This window comes from Rhinichthys klamathensis, unplaced genomic scaffold, assembly GCF_029890125.1.
Source record: "Rhinichthys klamathensis goyatoka isolate OS25496 unplaced genomic scaffold, OSU_Roscu_1.1 h1tg000126l_1, whole genome shotgun sequence".
Taxonomy (NCBI): Eukaryota; Metazoa; Chordata; class Actinopteri; order Cypriniformes; family Leuciscidae; genus Rhinichthys; species Rhinichthys klamathensis.
In genome coordinates this window covers 243,913-260,740 of record NW_026606663.1, presented here as the reverse complement: position 1 = coordinate 260,740, position 16,828 = coordinate 243,913, and the positions used below count along the sequence as shown (strand labels likewise).

Genomic DNA, 16,828 nt, shown 5'->3' with positions numbered 1-16,828 from the left:
GCTACTAAACACCCCTGTCATGTCACACATGGCTTTGCAACTTCATGTGGTTGTTTATTTTTTCTCTTTTTCTTCTCTGTGAGATCTAACTAGCAGCTTTATTTTTTTCTGTGTTCACTGGCCTGTTTTCTATGCTTCCCTGTTTTGCCCTCCTCTGTTTCACTCCGTTCAGAAAAGGAAGTCAAGCTCCAGTGTTTATTTGATGGTGAGATCTGTTCCGTGTCTCTCCCCTTTTTCTGACTCTCCCTCAACACTTTCTCACTCTCTGGCTCTCTTTTTTTCTTGGTTGAGATGCTCGAGAGTTTGTTTGGGTCTTTTTTGTCTCATCGTAGGGTTTTGTGAGTCATGGGATCATCAAACATTAACAGAGTCATGTTCACCCGTTCAGCTCTGTTTTATTACATACACACGTTCCTATTGGAATCCCATTCTCCTTGAAGTTCATTCTTCATTTCCATTGCATCTTGGTGCTTTCTTTGTAATTCAGAGCAGGGCTCTTGTCTAAGAGGTTTCTCCTCGACCTCTGCAAGCCCTTGATACACCCTGTGAGCTTCCTCCAGTTCGACTGTCTCCGCTTTCATGTAGTCACTGATAATAACCAGGGCTGAGGTTTGCTCGGAGTGGACAAAGGGCTCTTACTTGGTGCTCTTCAATAGGAAAGAGAGAGTTTAAATGGTATTGGAACAGACTATGTTATGACACAGACAAACAAGCCTTTCTCTCAATGGAACTCCCCTTTTTCCCACAGTCCATAGTTTGCCAGGCGATTTCTGTTGCCATGGCAATAGCTGCAGTGCTTGTGACACCTTTCATTTTTGTTTATGGTTATAAAGAATGTTTAATTTACCATATCATGGATTTCCAATCCGTCAAGGGATTGATAGTAAATGAGAGCAGCAGCAGTTGATTTCTGTGAGTTAGACATGGCATTGTCACAGAGGGACATTTTTAATATCGAACAAACATCATTCAGACGTTGTGCATAGATAGCATTTTTCATGTCTTGAGTTTCTCCATCAAGTCCAGACAAATGCACACCGTTTTACTCCTGCTCGTGGCTATCATTGTCCCCATTATTGAGTAGAGCTTGTGATATTCCAGCCAAGTCTTTGAGAATATGTGGTCTTAAAATCTAATAATAAACTTAAAGGAGCCTTTAATTGATTCCGTGATCTCAATTATAGTCTTGGACACAAGATTTAATCATCTTTAACATCCTGTAATTTATCATAAATATTAGGGCTGTCAATTAAACAATAACATGTTATTTTAATTAACCCTCTGGGGTTGTTCGTTTAACAGTCACACTTGGGGTGTTCGGGTCCAAATGGACCCAAAGGGCAGGATTCATTTTTTTTAAAAAAAATCTTTTTACTTTTTTTTTTTTACTTTTTTTTTATACTTTTTTTCTTTTCTTTTTTGGTGTTTTGAGATCATTTCAAAAATAAAAATGATTTATAATTAATATTAATGCAATAATTATGACCCATTTTTTTCCCATTGAATATAATAGAATTTTTTTTTTTTTAAAGCTGTATTTCATTTTAGAGTCAAGCCTAGGCCTCATGAAAGCAATTTTTGAAATGAGATGGATGCCATCTGGTGGACAAACTGAGCATTTTAAAAATTCAAAACCCATATGTAATCTGAATTTATTAGTGTGTATGTATATAAAAGTGTGTTTGTGTGTGTGTGTGTGTGTGTGTGTGTGTGTGTGTGTGGATGTGTCTGTTTTGCACTCTTGATGTTTTATAGATTCACCCCTTCACTGTTGTGTGCTTTTTTCTGGATTGTGGCTGATTTGTAGATTGTACGCACAAAAAAACTCTGTATTTTCACATTTTTGCCAATTTCACATTCATTTCCTATGCGGGTCCATTTGGACCCGAAGGTCCTGAGTGTGACTATTTTTTTTACAACCACTTAGACTATTCAAATCCTGTCCCCAATTTTTGTTGGGTGTTCTTATACCAAGTACCAACAAAGTCACCAAATTTCGGACTATTCCGATAAAGCTATGATTTAAAAAAAAAAAAAATTATTTAAATGCTTCGGGTCCATTTGGGCCGAACAACCCCAGAGGGTTAATTAGTTTTGGGTGGAAATATCGCGTTAAAATTGATGCCCCCGCCCTACGCAGTTCATCTTACTTTTCATACAGGTGAGTGGTGACGAACATGAAGCAGACCAACAACTCACTGAGTGATGTAGCCTATACAATGCATTTGGAATGCCCCCAAAATTCAGGATATTAGGGCAAAAATTCCCCTGAATGAGTTTTTGTCTCATATTTATATCATGATATACTAAAGCAATATCACAAGTGCTTTTTTGCCCCGAACGAGTGCAAATGTGATATTGATTTTATACAACAGTTCAATAAACAAGAAGTTAATATTGTGTTATATTTTAGACACGATATTGTCTGTGTTTGCTCAGTTTTGCCAATGTAAATATTACCTGTAACGTCACAGCAGAACTGTTGTGCATCTCTGAGCAACACACAGCAGTGCTTAGTTTCTGAATGAATCCGCATTTTAAGCCAATCAATTGGGTGGACCAATGATGCAATGGCCTATTTATAAAGAGGGCCATTTACTTTATTCCTGAATGAATCAGCCGTTTGAACGAATCGAATGAATGACTCGATGACTTAATCATTTAGACATTAACCGCCACCTACTGGCAGTTTTAGTTTAGTTTATTTAGAGTACCATTTAATAAAAAATAAAAAAATCTTATTTCCATATTAATGTAAAACAAACCCATTAAAAAGGTTTACTTCACCCAAAAATGAAAATTGTCATCATTTACCTCATCATTACCCTCATAGCCATTGAATCCTAAACGTTTGTGTAATAAATTCTATGTTGAATCAAATAAAACAATTTTTTTCTAAAGCTACTTTTTGTAATGACTATTTGATGCTTTTCTCATTTAACACAATAATGACTTTAAATGGTCTTTTGTAAGTAATTTCTCAGCCAAATTTGATGTGGGATTAATTTGATTAATTAATCAGTACATCGTGTAATTAATTAGATTTTTTTTTAAATAATCACTTGACAGCCCTAATAAATACAATAATATAATATTTTATGTAATATGAATGTATTTATATATATATGTTTTAATATTAGCATCAAATATTACAATAAAAAATAAGTTTTGATTGTATTTCTTTCTTCATAAGCATCTAAAACAAATGAATTGACAGAAAATGTACAGTTATTTTTCAGCGTTTTTCAGGGATGATATATGGTCGGGTCACTTGCAAACTAGCTGCCTCTATCACTCCTGAAAAATGCTGAAAAATAACCGTCAATTAAGTGAGACTGAATGCATAAATAAAGCAGTTTCTTTAAAAATATATCTCTCCTTTCTCTTTATGGCTGTTTAATATTTGGGATGAACAAGTTTTGGCTGCTGTTCTGCTTCAGTATTTTTGATCCGTTTGTAACCTGTTCTAATCTTTCTGTAAGGATTCTTGAACATTCTTCTCAAGAATCGGTTTTACTGCCGCCTCTCTTCTTTCTTTCCTATAGTCAGCCTTTGTTCTTTTTGAATCATTAGTTGTACCCTGAATTGATTCACAGAGTCCGAGGTTTGAGCATAAACGCTTCTCGCTGAAGCTTTTCACTGCATGCACTAGTGACCTATCAGGGTCCCTTAACTCCTTGACAGTAACATTGGCCTCTAATTGTTACTGTGCCAGCAAAATAGTATATTTAAATATTTCTGTAAATACCAAATATTTTATCTGTAGCCTTGAAACTTTTCTTTGAATTTGTTTTTGTGCTTTTTGTTTTTTACCGTTGTATCCATCTTTATGGATATATTCAAATATGTACAAATTCTATTAGTATATTTACATGTTTATCAGCACTGTAACAATGTCTCTCCATATGAAAGTTTGAAAGATGTTTACATGCACATACTGAATTTATTAATATTATTAAATAAATGTCAACAAAATATACTTATTCCCTGTAAATATACTTATTTTCTGCAGTCATATTTTAGGATAATTGAACAGTTCCAAAACAACACTGCCAACTTGTATATCAAGGATAAACCATAACCATGTAAAGGAATCTTACTGTCTCTTTTTGTACAGCCCACCATGTTTTATCTTTGTTTTTATCAAGAATTGTAAAACCTTTTTTTTTTCATGAAAGTGTATTATTAAAAGTGCTCTAGGCCAATTTCTAAGCTAATTTACCCAAACAGATCCCCTTTCATGTCTAGACTGAGCTGAGGTTGTCAGTTCTTGAACTGCACTGAACAGAAATCATTAGGGCCCGAGCACCGATGGGTGCGAGGACCCTTTTGGAATGGCTCTGTTTATTTTGTGTTGTCATTGTTTTGTTTTTTGCCCCAGTCACAGACAAACAACAGCAAAAACAGTGTAGTAAGCAGCAGCACCAAAGACAGCAGCATATCATCCACTGCACCAATGGTACTTCATCTTAACTTTTTATTTCCTTCATTCATAATCTTTCCTTTTCTTAATTCTTAAGTCTTTGTTTAGTAAAAGGCTTTATCAGTTTGTCCCATACCTGTTATTTTGACTTCCACCACTCATCGCTCAATCCACTCAGATGAAGATGTGTGACGTTACTCATGGTTTTTGATGAGTTGAACTAAAACATCTGGTTTGTGCCTGTGGATTTCTCTCTGACTTCCTATTTTACCCAAACAAACTCGCAGGAGAAGTTTGACAGCTTAGCAGACAACCCCTGTGCTTTAGACCGTTTCAAAAACTTTTCTTTTTGTTCAGTATCTAACCATATTAAAGTGAGAGAACATTTGCTTAGGCTAGTAACATGTAGATAATCCCTGGTTGCATCTTCTCTTAATCTCACAGTCGAGTCTCCAAGGGTAAAAAAGGATCATTTTATGTCAGGAAGCAGAGCTGCTCTGTTTGTTCTGAAGATGCAGTCCCTAACTTTTATTATTATGGGTAATTGCTGGTCTACCCAGTTCACAGCCTTCAGAGGACATAGTGCTACTTCAGAGGTACTTCAGTTCTGTCAACAAGAACAGAACAGTGGGGTCTAAAAGTTGAAGATCATTGTATCAGCAAGAAAATGTGAAGGGAAAAAAATTCTAAGTATTTAATTGATATGTAATGTTTTATTTAATTTATATTATTTAAGTATTATTTTCAGTATTTCTTAGTGTTTGCCCAGACCTTGAAGTTGCTTGGGCTCACAGGCGATGAGTTTTTTTTCTCTCTCAGTCAGTAATGCATCAAAGGGAGTGAAATTGTAACTGGTTCTCAGCACGTAGGGACTGCATCTTCAGGTCTGCGTTGACAGGTTGCTTATTAGAGGGTGTTGTGTTAGTGGTGGTGGAAATAAAGTAGGATCTAGTGCGCAAGACTGTTTGTTTATATGTGGGGTGTGTGTATGTGCAAAGGTGGGATCAATGCTTTGTGTTTTCTGGAGAAATAACATACTGTGGCATTGAAAGATAACTGTTTGTGCAGTGTTAATCATTTCTGTTATGTCTGTGTGCTGTTGGTGACTGGGGTTGGTCTTGGAGAGAGACTTCTCAAGCCTATTGACTACTTTCTTTTCCACGGTCTCTCTGTGGTTAGAAGTACCCAATCTTTGCATGCATTTCCATTGAACTTCAAGTTCTTTGTATAATGTCTTTCTTTACAAAACATTATAGTTATTGTATACAGGGGCCTCAATGTATTTGGATACCTAACCCACACTTAAACACAATTTAATGTCATTGTATTATATGTAGCATTTTTTTTAAAAGGGATAGTTTACCTAAAAATGAAAATTCTGTCATCATTTATTCACCCTTAAGTTGTTTCAAACTGGTATACATTTCTTTGTTCTGCTGAACACAAAGGAAGATATTTTGAAGAATGTTTGTAACCAAACAGTTGTGGGGCGCCATTGACTTCCATAGTATGGAAAAAAATACTATGGAAGTTGGGGCCTTTGTATACGCATTATTAGCTTATGGAACATACGCAGAAGTCTCCAATGCTCCTGACAGTTGTACAGTCACATCATGCTAGTTGTAGAGTCAGGGTCCCCTCACCCTCTTCCCTCTGCCCCGCATGGTAAACTCTCTCCTGCCTCCCCCAGGAATCACAGACCACTGTCGTGCACAATCCAGCCGATGGCATCAAGGTAAGCCACCTCTTTTAGCTCTGCCATTGAACACGGGTCATTAGAGCTACTTCCTAAGCCACAACCCCAAACTTCACAAATATCACTCAAGGGAATGGGTCTTACCCTCATGCTTGGTTGGCTGGTTTGTGCAGGGCTCGGTGTGTTCCTGTCAGGGGTCTGTGTGTGTGAGGGTGTGCTGGGGTATATCTGTGCTTGCGGGTGATTCTTTATGTGTGTGTGTTTGCTGGTTTACAGTGTGTGCACCATATATTGTTCCACATGGTTTATAGACCCTGTCTGCAAACCTGTTTCTGTATTTCTTTTTCGGGCTTCCCACCTTCATATAACCACCCCTCCATCTTGCATATTGTCTCTCTCTCTCTCTCATATCACAGGGGTCTACAGAGAGCTGTAACACCACAGAAGAGGAGGACATGAAAGATAAGAAAGGTACACTATCAACTCCTCATGTATTTTGCATGTCTTTCTTTTGTTCTCTGGGATCTACAGAACAGGGTGTATGTGTTTGAGTTCATTCAAAATGTAAATATTTCTTAAACGCGTCATTAGAATCAATGGCCATGTTTACACCTGATATTTAGATCTGTCCTGTGACCACAGGTTTTGTGGGCACAGTCTCTGGTTTTCTGACTACATGCAGTACTGTGCAAAAGATGCTTCACAAAAACATTTATTTCAAGATGGTTATTGTCTCTTTTGATTTAGTGTGTCAGTAGGAGAAATCCATTTTAGATTTCCAAACATTCCTTTTGCAAATATTGTTATTATGCAGTGAGATTTTTGTATGACCAAGCAGTCCGAACATCAGATGGTATATGGTCCACACAGAGATCTGAGCTCCGCATTGAGTTTGTCTGGCTCTGGGATTAGATAAAGAAACAGAAGCAACTGAGACTGTCTAAATCCATAAAAGAACATTTTTTTCAAGAGTACTTAAAGGGATAGTTCACCCAAACGTGAAAATTGTCATCATTTACCAAACCAATCATATGAGAAAACAACTCTTTTAGTTTTATGAGAAAAGTACGAATGAGACTGTACAAATTCATTTGAATTTACCACCAATTTGCCAAAACAGAAAATAGTTAAGAATTGCCTTTACTCACCCTCACATCGTTTCAAGCTCATAAGACTTTCATTTATCTTCTAAACACAAATAAATCGATTTTTAATGAAACATGAGAAATTTCTGTCCCTCCATTGAAAATCCATTATATGAAAACTTTGGTGCTTAATTCAAATTTTGTAAAGAGATGGTAAAAGAAATATATGAATCAAGAAGTTTAATCCAAGTCTTCTGAAAAGACACGATTGGTTAATATGGTGAACAGATTTTATTTAGGTTTTTATTTACATATCATCATTGTTCAACACGCATACATAGAGCACATCAAATATGAACCAATGATATTTGTTGCGTCAAGCTAGTACAGTTGACCTTCTGTTTATCATATTTGCTTTGTTTTTTGTTTTGTTTTCTATATTAACAGAACAATTGTCAAGAACGCATCAGAATGCATTTTATGTAGTGTTTCTGACTACCTCTGAATGTGGTTTCAATAAAAGGATCACAAATTGCTTTGAACGGACATTAAAGGGTTAGTTCACCCAAAAATGAAAATTCTGTCAGTATTTACTGACCCTCATGTTGTTCCAACCCCGTCAGTAATTACTCACCCTCATGTTGTTCCAACCCCGTAAGACCTTCGTTCATCTTCGGAACACGAATTAAGATATTTTTGATGAAATCTGAGAGCTGGATCACTCCTCCATACTAGTCCATAGGCTTCTTCAGGGATTGAACTTGCCGGCCTCGAAAAGTTATTAAAGACATCGTTAAAATAGTCCAAGTGACTACAGTGGCTCAATCTTAAGTTTATCAAGCGACAAGAATACTTTTTGTGTGCAAAAAAACAAAAATAACGACTTTATTTCAACTATTCATTTCCTTCTCTGTGGGCCTCGAGTCAGTTCACTAGTGTAATAGCGTAAGCTTCTGTTGTTGTACGTCACACGCATCACGCACATGACCAGCGTCGGCCAATAGTGAGCCTACGTGTGACGTAGCTCTATGGAATCACACTACGTTAACTGACTAGAGGCCCAAAGAGAAGGACATGAATAGTTGAAATAAAGTCGTTATTTTTGTTTGTTTTTGTGCACAAAAAGTATTCTCGTCGCTTGATAAACTTAAGATTGAGCCACTGTAGTCACTTGGACTATTTTAACGATGTCTTTAATAACTTTTCGAGGCGGGCAAGTTCAATACCTGAAGAAGCCTATGGAGTATTATGGAGGAGTGATCCAGCTTTCAGATTTCATCAAAAATATCTTAATTCGTGTTCCGAAGATGAACGAAGGCCTTACGGGGTTGGAACAACATGAGGGTGAGTAAATACTGACAGAATTTTCATTTTTGGGTGAACTAACCCTTTAATACCAGATGTGAATGGGGTCAAGGCTTGTACACTTTCCCAAATAGTGTTAATGAAGGCCAGAGGGAATAAATATTATACAGGTGGTGAGAGATTGATTCCTGTGTGGTGAAAAGACCTTCATGGTATGATAATTGCTTTGCGTGTGTTGACGGCCAGCTTGTCGGCTCTAGATACATTGCTGTTCACTACAGCTTCAGCTATTGTGTAGTATAAAGGACCAAAACAGGGTCAGACTGACTGATTTGCTATCATGAATCAGCACACAAGCTTTGCTATGAAAAGGAGCCATGCTGTGATTGCCAAAGTTACCATGACACTGATGAATCACAAAGTCTTGTGTTCGCATAATGAGTGTCCACAATATCTGAGGGAATATTCGTTTTACAGCAGTGACCTTTACTGGCAACAAATACCGCTTCTGAGATTTACTGAGCCTCCATATCACATCTCAGTATGTTGTCTAGCAGTCACATGGTGGTTTATTACCACACAGCAATATTGCACAATGGGTTTAACTCAATTACATATAATCATGGCACCATTCATCATCTGATTGGCCTTTTTGATAAATTCTGAGCTTCTATATTGCTTTTTGAGGGCTGTTAGATAATAAGATACCTTAATAATTTCTATTCAATCTGGGAAACACAAGCAGAGGTTTAATGAGTCAGTAGAGCTTCAGGATCATTCCTAGCTTGACACTAATAATCTAAGCTTGATGGTCAGGTACGCTCAATAGTCAATATACTGAGATTTAACCCTCAGAGACCTAAGCACAGATATTGATATACACCACTTTTCAAAAGTTTTTTTAATACTTTTATTCAGCAAGGATAAAACCGTTATAATGTTACAAAATATTTCTATTTTAAATAAATGCTGTTCTATTTGACCTGTAAATTTATCTAAGAATCCTGAAAAAACTAAAAACTATTTTCAGCATTGATAATACAGTAGTCAACATTTGAAGTTGATTAAAAAAGTTGATCAAAGTTGTCAACGGGTATTGTTCAACATTCATGTATAACTTTGATGAAAGGTTTTGATCCACTTCAAATGTTACATTTTAAAATATATTAAAGTAGGAAAAAGCTATTTTAAATTAAGTAAAAATCATAATATTGTAAAATAATATTAAAAAAATTTAATCAATCAAATGAATCCCTCTTGTCATCATGATGTTTTACCTAGTTTTATCCCGAAGATATTTTATTTAAATAACCATTGCAGGTCTTCCAACAGTAAGTCTCTGAGGGTTAAACCTTAGAAATGATCCACTTGCGTCATAGCAGAAAGGCCCAAAGATATCACATTCTATCCTAGGGTGCAAAAATGTCCCCGACAGAGAAGTATTTTAGCTTTTTCTAAAACAGACTTTTAGAAAAAAATATTGCTTATTTAGTTGTTTTTTTGTTGTTGTTGTTGTTGTTTCTACATAACATTACGTTTATTTTATTTTCTGCTCTTAAGTTGCATGCACATTGTGTCTTAGCATGAGTGTTTTTTGTGTAGTGTGTGCTGTTGATATTTTTGGACGAGTATCATGCAAATTGTGTCAGCACAAAAGGCAAGCTGGAAAAAGGTTTGTGCCTTGTGGTATAACTTACCACAACAAATGTTACATTTTTCCCCTGAATTGTCTGTGTCAGTATCGGTGGGCGGGGCTAGCAATGACAGTGCAGTGGTCAGCCAATGCAGTGGCTCCGATGAGCCAGCTCCTCAGACCGAGGCTTCTCCCCCCTGCCCACTACCCAGTAAGTCAACTGCTACAGCAGTGACCTTATCAGCGGCTCCTACAACTCCCTCTTGGACTCATCTGATCTCTACCTCACATTCTCTCCGTTTCCACTGCTCCCACTGCTAACCTAGAGTATTTCACCTTTCTAAGCTTGTCATTACTTAATATGTTACTCTAATATATCTGGCTGAGATGGACTCACTGGACATCTACATTGTTAAATGCCCTAATCTTGTATTTTGGTGTCAATATGAAAGGTCATATCATACATTTTAATTTTATTATTGATTTATCATTATAGGCAACAGTTTTATTGATTAAATGTGATGCATAAACAGTTACGGTCATATTGAAATGATCCGTTTGGTAAAAATAACCTTAAGATACTCAGATGTCAGATGTTTTTTATATTGCTCGTTTTTCTGATGTGAATACTGTGTTAAAGTGTGATGTCAGAAATTTGTGGTTGTTTAGATTGAGTCATATTTACTATTTAGTTTCAGTAAATTCTCTTTTTGTACTGAGGAGTTCAAATGAATGTTTTGGAGTGTTTTTGTAGTTTATCTCAAAAGCTCAGGGAACATTTGATTCCTTATGATATGACCCCTTTGAGACAATAATATGGCATTTTTACGGCTTTCGTGAGTCATTGCAACAAAATGCACGCCACATAATCTACTGTACTCCGCACAGCAATCAAGGACTGAGATTGTCACTTTACCTGATTTGGAGTCTCTCGCAGTCCACCATCTTTGCCCTTTTACTCATGTACGTCCTCACCTCTGACATGGAAAGAATTGCACTGACCTTCTCAGTCAGAGTGACCTTTTCATTTATTTATCTGTGACACTGAATACTTTGAGTGTGACAGATGAGCAGAGGGCCCGTGCTGAGACTGTACACACGCCAGACATCTCTCAACACATGCACACACTGTGACTAGATCTACTGAGTATGGCCATTACTCCTCTTGTGTTCTTCACTTACTCCTACCGCTTATGCCAGTTCAGTATATAGATTACTGCCACCGTCATAACACAGGCCGTCTTGCCTATACATCTCTGCTCTTTCTTGGCTGCATGTTGAGTTCAGCGACTGCTCAAACCACTGAAGCAGACTGCTGCAGGTCTTTGTTTAAAAAAAAAAGAAGAAAAAAAAAAACCCTTGAGATCTGCCACCATCTGCTGGACTGTTTAAACAAGCACTGCCAGCTTTCTGTTGCAGTTGCTTGAACATGCTGTAATCCTCTAAATCATTTTCATACATATGTGTCACGTCTGCTATTGTGTATTTAATGTTCAATATTCTAATTCGGTTATAATCTAATTACTGCATTTATTTCTGCAGTGTTTTCTGTGTGACATGCAGTGGTTTAAGCATGGTTTGCAGTAGCTTGATGTTTTATGAAGCATGCAATATAATCAGCGGTTCTCAGCCTTTTGGGCTCTCTAACAATATTCAACCCCCTTTCCCCCACATTATAGGATATATAAGGTATTTCTGTTGTATGACAAAGCTGATTGTTTTCAAACTTTTTATTAACTCTGCAAAAAACAGTATACAGTTATTACATCTTGATTTTGTTTTTCTAGATTTTTAATTTAGATTAAGTCTTTGATTATTTTAATATAATAATAATTTAATCATTTATTTTTAATTCTTAATGCACACACAATGACTTAAAAGTATGAACTCAACCTGAATCTCCCCTGGAAATTTACTGAGGCCTCTTTGTGGGCCCCGGTCCCCTGGTTGAGAACCACTGATCTAGATGAATAAGTGACTGTGTCTATGATTGGAATAGAATACTATTGTACTACTAACTAGTATTACACAGGATACACTGTATAATGCCTACTATTAATTTTTTTTTTTTTTTTTTTTTAATGGAAATAAAATACAATAGGCTTTATGCACAGCTTCACAACTTCCTGAACGTAAGCCAGCCCTTTGTTTCCTGTCTGTCATTATTGGACAAACTGATTAATCCAGGTGTGCCTGATTATTGTTACTGAGGCCAGGCACACCTGGATTAATCAGTTTGTCCAATAATGACAGACAGGAAACAAAGGGCTGGCTGACGTTCAGGAAGTAGTGAAGCTGTGGCATAAAGCCAATTAAGTATAAAATTATAAATACTTGGTATAAAAATGTGTCATTTTTGTAGACATTTTGCGAAGAAATGGATGGTAAAAATTAAGTCAATAAAATTTCTTATCACAGTAGAAACAGAAGGTGAATTTGAGCCCAATACATTGTGGGATGTAGTATTTCACGGTCATTTCTGTTTAATACTGCATGTTTTGTCAAGTGTAACTGGTCATTCAGCTCTGCATACAGAAAATGTGCATATTGTGCACAGGATACATGCAACTATAGTAGTAGAGTAGTATACTATTCCGAACACAGCCTGTCTCTGTTTAGTGCTCACTGTGTTTGTCAGACTTTTGTTTTGCTGTGGCATAGTTGCAGTTTTGTTTATGTGTCCCGTTGTCTTGCAGCCGAACCACCACATGATGTTAAGAATGTTGCTTGGAGCAGTTCAGGTCAGAGCTCCTGTCCTGATTTAGAGCCTGCTGTACCTGCTCCAGCCTCCACAACACCAGGGGGCAGCAGCGTGCACAGGCGGCAGTGTAAGTCTTAGACTGTTGATTTAGTGACAGAGATATGGTGAATTTGATGTTTTCTAAATAGACATCCTGACATTCCCTCTGGTTTTACAAAAGTCCCTGCAATTCATCACACTATTACAGTCCTCTAGCGAAACACATCCATCCGCAGGAATTATGAGCTCATGCGAGTGTGAACTGTTTGTACTTTATGGTTGGATTATGGTTACTGAGCTGGTTGAAATCATAAGCGTTTAATAATCATTGAATACAAGTCATTGAAGACCTCTGCTTGTGCTAAAATCAGGATGCTTGGGTAGATACTGAAAGGCAGTTTCCTGTTGAATCATGGGCTGAATGAGGTTTGTGGGGCTGCTAGGAGCATAACGTTGGTTTGCAGTTTTCAAATAATGGATGTGGCTAAACCTTGATTGTGTCCTTGTGCTTCCTCCTGTCTCTCCAAACACCAGCACGAAAGCAGGAGATCATTAAAATCACGGAGCAGCTGATTGAGGCCATCAACAACGGAGATTTTGAAGCTTACACGTAAGTACTGTTTATGCGCTGTTTTCATATATCACTGATTAAACATTGTGAGCATTTTATGGATTGTGATCATTTTTGTTGGTAAATTTTCACCCAAAAAACAGCCAACAAAATGTTAATGTTGCGCATATAGAAAATAGAATATCTTATATTCAGGGCTCTCAAGTTTTGAAGACAGGTAAGAGTGACAAGAGGGGGGGGGGGGGGGGGGGGTTGGATACATTGTCATTGGTTGTTGCGTTAAATCTTACCCAGATACAATAGTGCTATTTTCTGATTGGCTATTGTCTAGCTCGACGAACAACACCAGAGGAAACGCGCTTGATTCATGCCGGTTCCACAGTGAGAGTGGCGCGGCCAGAGTTTTGGGCGCTGCGGCATATTAAATATATTACAAATAGTTTTTCAGCGTGAGAAATACAATGTGTGGCGGGAGAGCGTGACAAAATATGGATATCTTAAAAAGCACTAGTGTGTTTAATTAAAAAATGAATGAAACATTTTATGGAATATTTTGTTTAAATAAACAACCTCAATCATTTTCTGTAGAATATGTTTAACTTTTGTAATATTTTGCAAATGTGTGCATGTTAAATACGATTATGCCAATTTGCATATACATATATACAGGTCCTTCTCAAAAAATTAGCATATTGTGATAGTTCATTATTTTCCATAATGTAATGATACAAATTAAACTTTCATATATTTAGATTCATTGCACACCAACTGAAATATTTCAGGTCTTTTATTGTTTTAATACTGATGATTTTGGCATACAGCTCATGAAAACCCCAAATTCCTGTCTCAAAAAATGAGCATATCATGAAAAGGGTCTCTAAACGAGCTATTAACCTAATCATCTGAATCAACTAATTAACTCTAAACACCTGCAAAAGATTCCTGAGGCTTTTAAAAACTCCCAGCCTGTTTCATTACTCAAAACCGCAATCATGGGTAAGACTGCCGACCTGACTGCTGTCCAGAAGGCCATCATTGACACCCTCAAGCAAGAGTCTAAGACAGAAAGAAATTTCTGAACAAATAGGCTGTTCCCAGAGTGCTGTATCAAGGCACCTCAGTGGGAAGTCTTTGGGAAGGAAAAAGTGTGGCAAAAAACGCTGCACAACGAGAAGAGGTGACCGGACCCTAAGGAAGATTGTGGAGAAGGACCGATTCCAGACCTTGGGGGACCTGCGGAAGCAGTGGACTGAGTCTGGAGTAGAAACATCCAGAGCCACCGTGCACAGGTGTGTGCAGGAAATGGGCTTCAGGTGCCGCATTCCCCAGGTCAAGCCACTTTTGAACCAGAAACAGTGGCAGAAGCGCCTGACCTGGGCTACAGAGAAGCAGCACTGGACTGTTGCTCAGTTTTGCATGTCATTCGGAAATCAAGGTGCCAGAATCTGGAGGAAGACTGGGGAGAAGGAAATGCCAAAATGCCTGAAGTCCAGTGTCAAGTACCCACAGTCAGTGATGGTCTGGGGTGCCATGTCAGCTGCTGGTGTTGGTGCACTGTGTTTTATCAAGGGCAGGGTCAATGCAGCTAGCTATCAGGAGATTTTGGAGCACTTCATGCTTCCATCTGCTGAAAAGCTTTATGGAGATGAAGATTTCATTTTTCAGCACGACCTGGCACCTGCTCACAGTGCCAAAACCACTGTTAAATGGTTTACTGACCATGGTATTACTGTGCTCAATTGACCTGCCAACTCTCCTGACCTGAACCCCATAGAGAATCTGTGGGATATTGTGAAGAGAAAGTTGAGAGACGCAAGACCCAGCACTCTGGATGAGCTTAAGGCCGCTATCGAAGCATCCTGGGCCTCCATAACACCTCAGCAGTGCCACAGGCTGATTGCTCCATGCCACGCCGCATTGAAGCAGTCATTTCTGCAAAAGGATTCCCGACCAAGTATTGACTATTGAGTGCATAACTGAACATAATTATTTGAAGGTTGACTTTTTTTTTTGTATTAAAAACACTTATTTTATTGGTCGGATGAAATATGCTAATTTTTTTGAGACAGGAATTTTGGGTTTTCATGAGCTGTATGCCAAAATCATCAGTATTAAAACAATAAAAGACCTGAAATATTTCAGTTGGTGTGCAATGAATCTAAAATATATGAACGTTTAATTTTTATCATTACATTATGGAAAATAATGAACTTTATCACAATATGCTAATTTTTTGAGAAGGACCTGTATATATATATATTTTTTTTTTAAAGGTAAAGTTAAACAAAAAAAAGTTGCCGTATTTTTGTCAATGTTTTATGATGATGAAAGGAAGGGAACAATTATTGTATTGTATTATGGTATCTTCATTGATATTCAGACTCGCAGGTATTGAAAGCACATAAAGCCCTACAGTCAAAATTGAAAAGTGTTTTGCATTGTCATCTCTGTAACCTTTACTGTTCCAGGAGAATCTGTGACCCTGGCCTGACCTCTTTTGAGCCTGAGGCACTTGGAAACCTGGTCGAGGGAATGGACTTCCATAAGTTCTACTTTGAGAATTGTAGGCCTCGTGCTTTTTTATGTGCTAAAGTGCAATAAAGCTGTTTAAGTTTGTTGTATTTGTAAGCAAATTCACTTGAGTTGAATGGCACCTTTGTCTTCTGCCTGTGTTTGACTACAGTGCTGAGTAAGAACAGTAAGCCTGTGCACACAACCATCCTGAATCCTCACGTGCACCTGATCGGAGAGGATGCCGCCTGCATCGCTTATATCCGACTGACGCAGTACATCGACAGCCAGGGTCAGCCACGCAGCAGCCAGTCTGAGGAGACGCGTGTGTGGCACCGCAGAGATGCCAAGTGGCTCAACATCCATTTCCACTGCTCCGGAGCGCCTGCCGCACCTCTACAGTGAACCACACAGGGCAAAGGTATATACTGATTGACAGACATCTTGGTGTCACAACAAGTGAAATATGATTTAGTATTCTTCATATTCTCTCCCTTAGCATGCCTGAATACTAAAGCTGATTGGAGCATTTCTTCTCCGTGCACGTCTTGCCGCCTGGAGCCCGGCCAGAAGAGAACCTCTTGAAGTTTCGAAAACGTGAGGGAAAAAATTTACACAACTAAGAAATATATTTAAAAGTGGCCACCACTTTAGTCCAACTCTAGCTAGATGTGTGGCGGGCGGCCACGGCAGCAGCCCTGCCTTCTGGATGCTGCATGCTTCTAATGCCCACACGGGGCGCTGTATTGTCTGTAACCATAATCTCTGCTGCCCAACATTCGGAAAAGGTGTTTAAAGTATTAATAATATATTGTAAAATATTGAGATCTTCACATGTGTAATTAACAGCTGGTAGAGATGGAA

General features: G+C 37.9%; 1 protein-coding gene across 30 annotated transcripts in view; it reads left to right on the top strand.

Annotated features, from left to right (window-relative positions):
- The window catches only part of camk2g2 (calcium/calmodulin-dependent protein kinase (CaM kinase) II gamma 2), a 63,001-nt gene extending 46,173 nt beyond the window's left edge, over positions 1-16,828 (top strand). For 2 of the 30 annotated variants that reach the window (XM_056256276.1, XM_056256272.1), the window contains 9 exons: positions 4,382-4,459; positions 6,114-6,158; positions 6,536-6,590; positions 10,249-10,353; positions 12,839-12,970; positions 13,417-13,492; positions 15,922-16,016; positions 16,137-16,385; positions 16,464-16,828. In XM_056256276.1, coding sequence (XP_056112251.1) covers positions 4,382-4,459; positions 6,114-6,158; positions 6,536-6,590; positions 10,249-10,353; positions 12,839-12,970; positions 13,417-13,492; positions 15,922-16,016; positions 16,137-16,369 — 819 coding nt within the window. In that variant the 3' untranslated portion in view covers positions 16,370-16,385; positions 16,464-16,828. Of the gene's footprint in view, positions 1-172; positions 206-4,381; positions 4,460-6,113; positions 6,159-6,535; positions 6,591-10,248; positions 10,354-12,838; positions 12,971-13,416; positions 13,493-15,921; positions 16,017-16,136; positions 16,386-16,463 lie in introns of all 30 variants that reach the window. The other 28 variants (XM_056256280.1, XM_056256274.1, XM_056256277.1 and 25 more) reach the window with 16 other exon arrangements.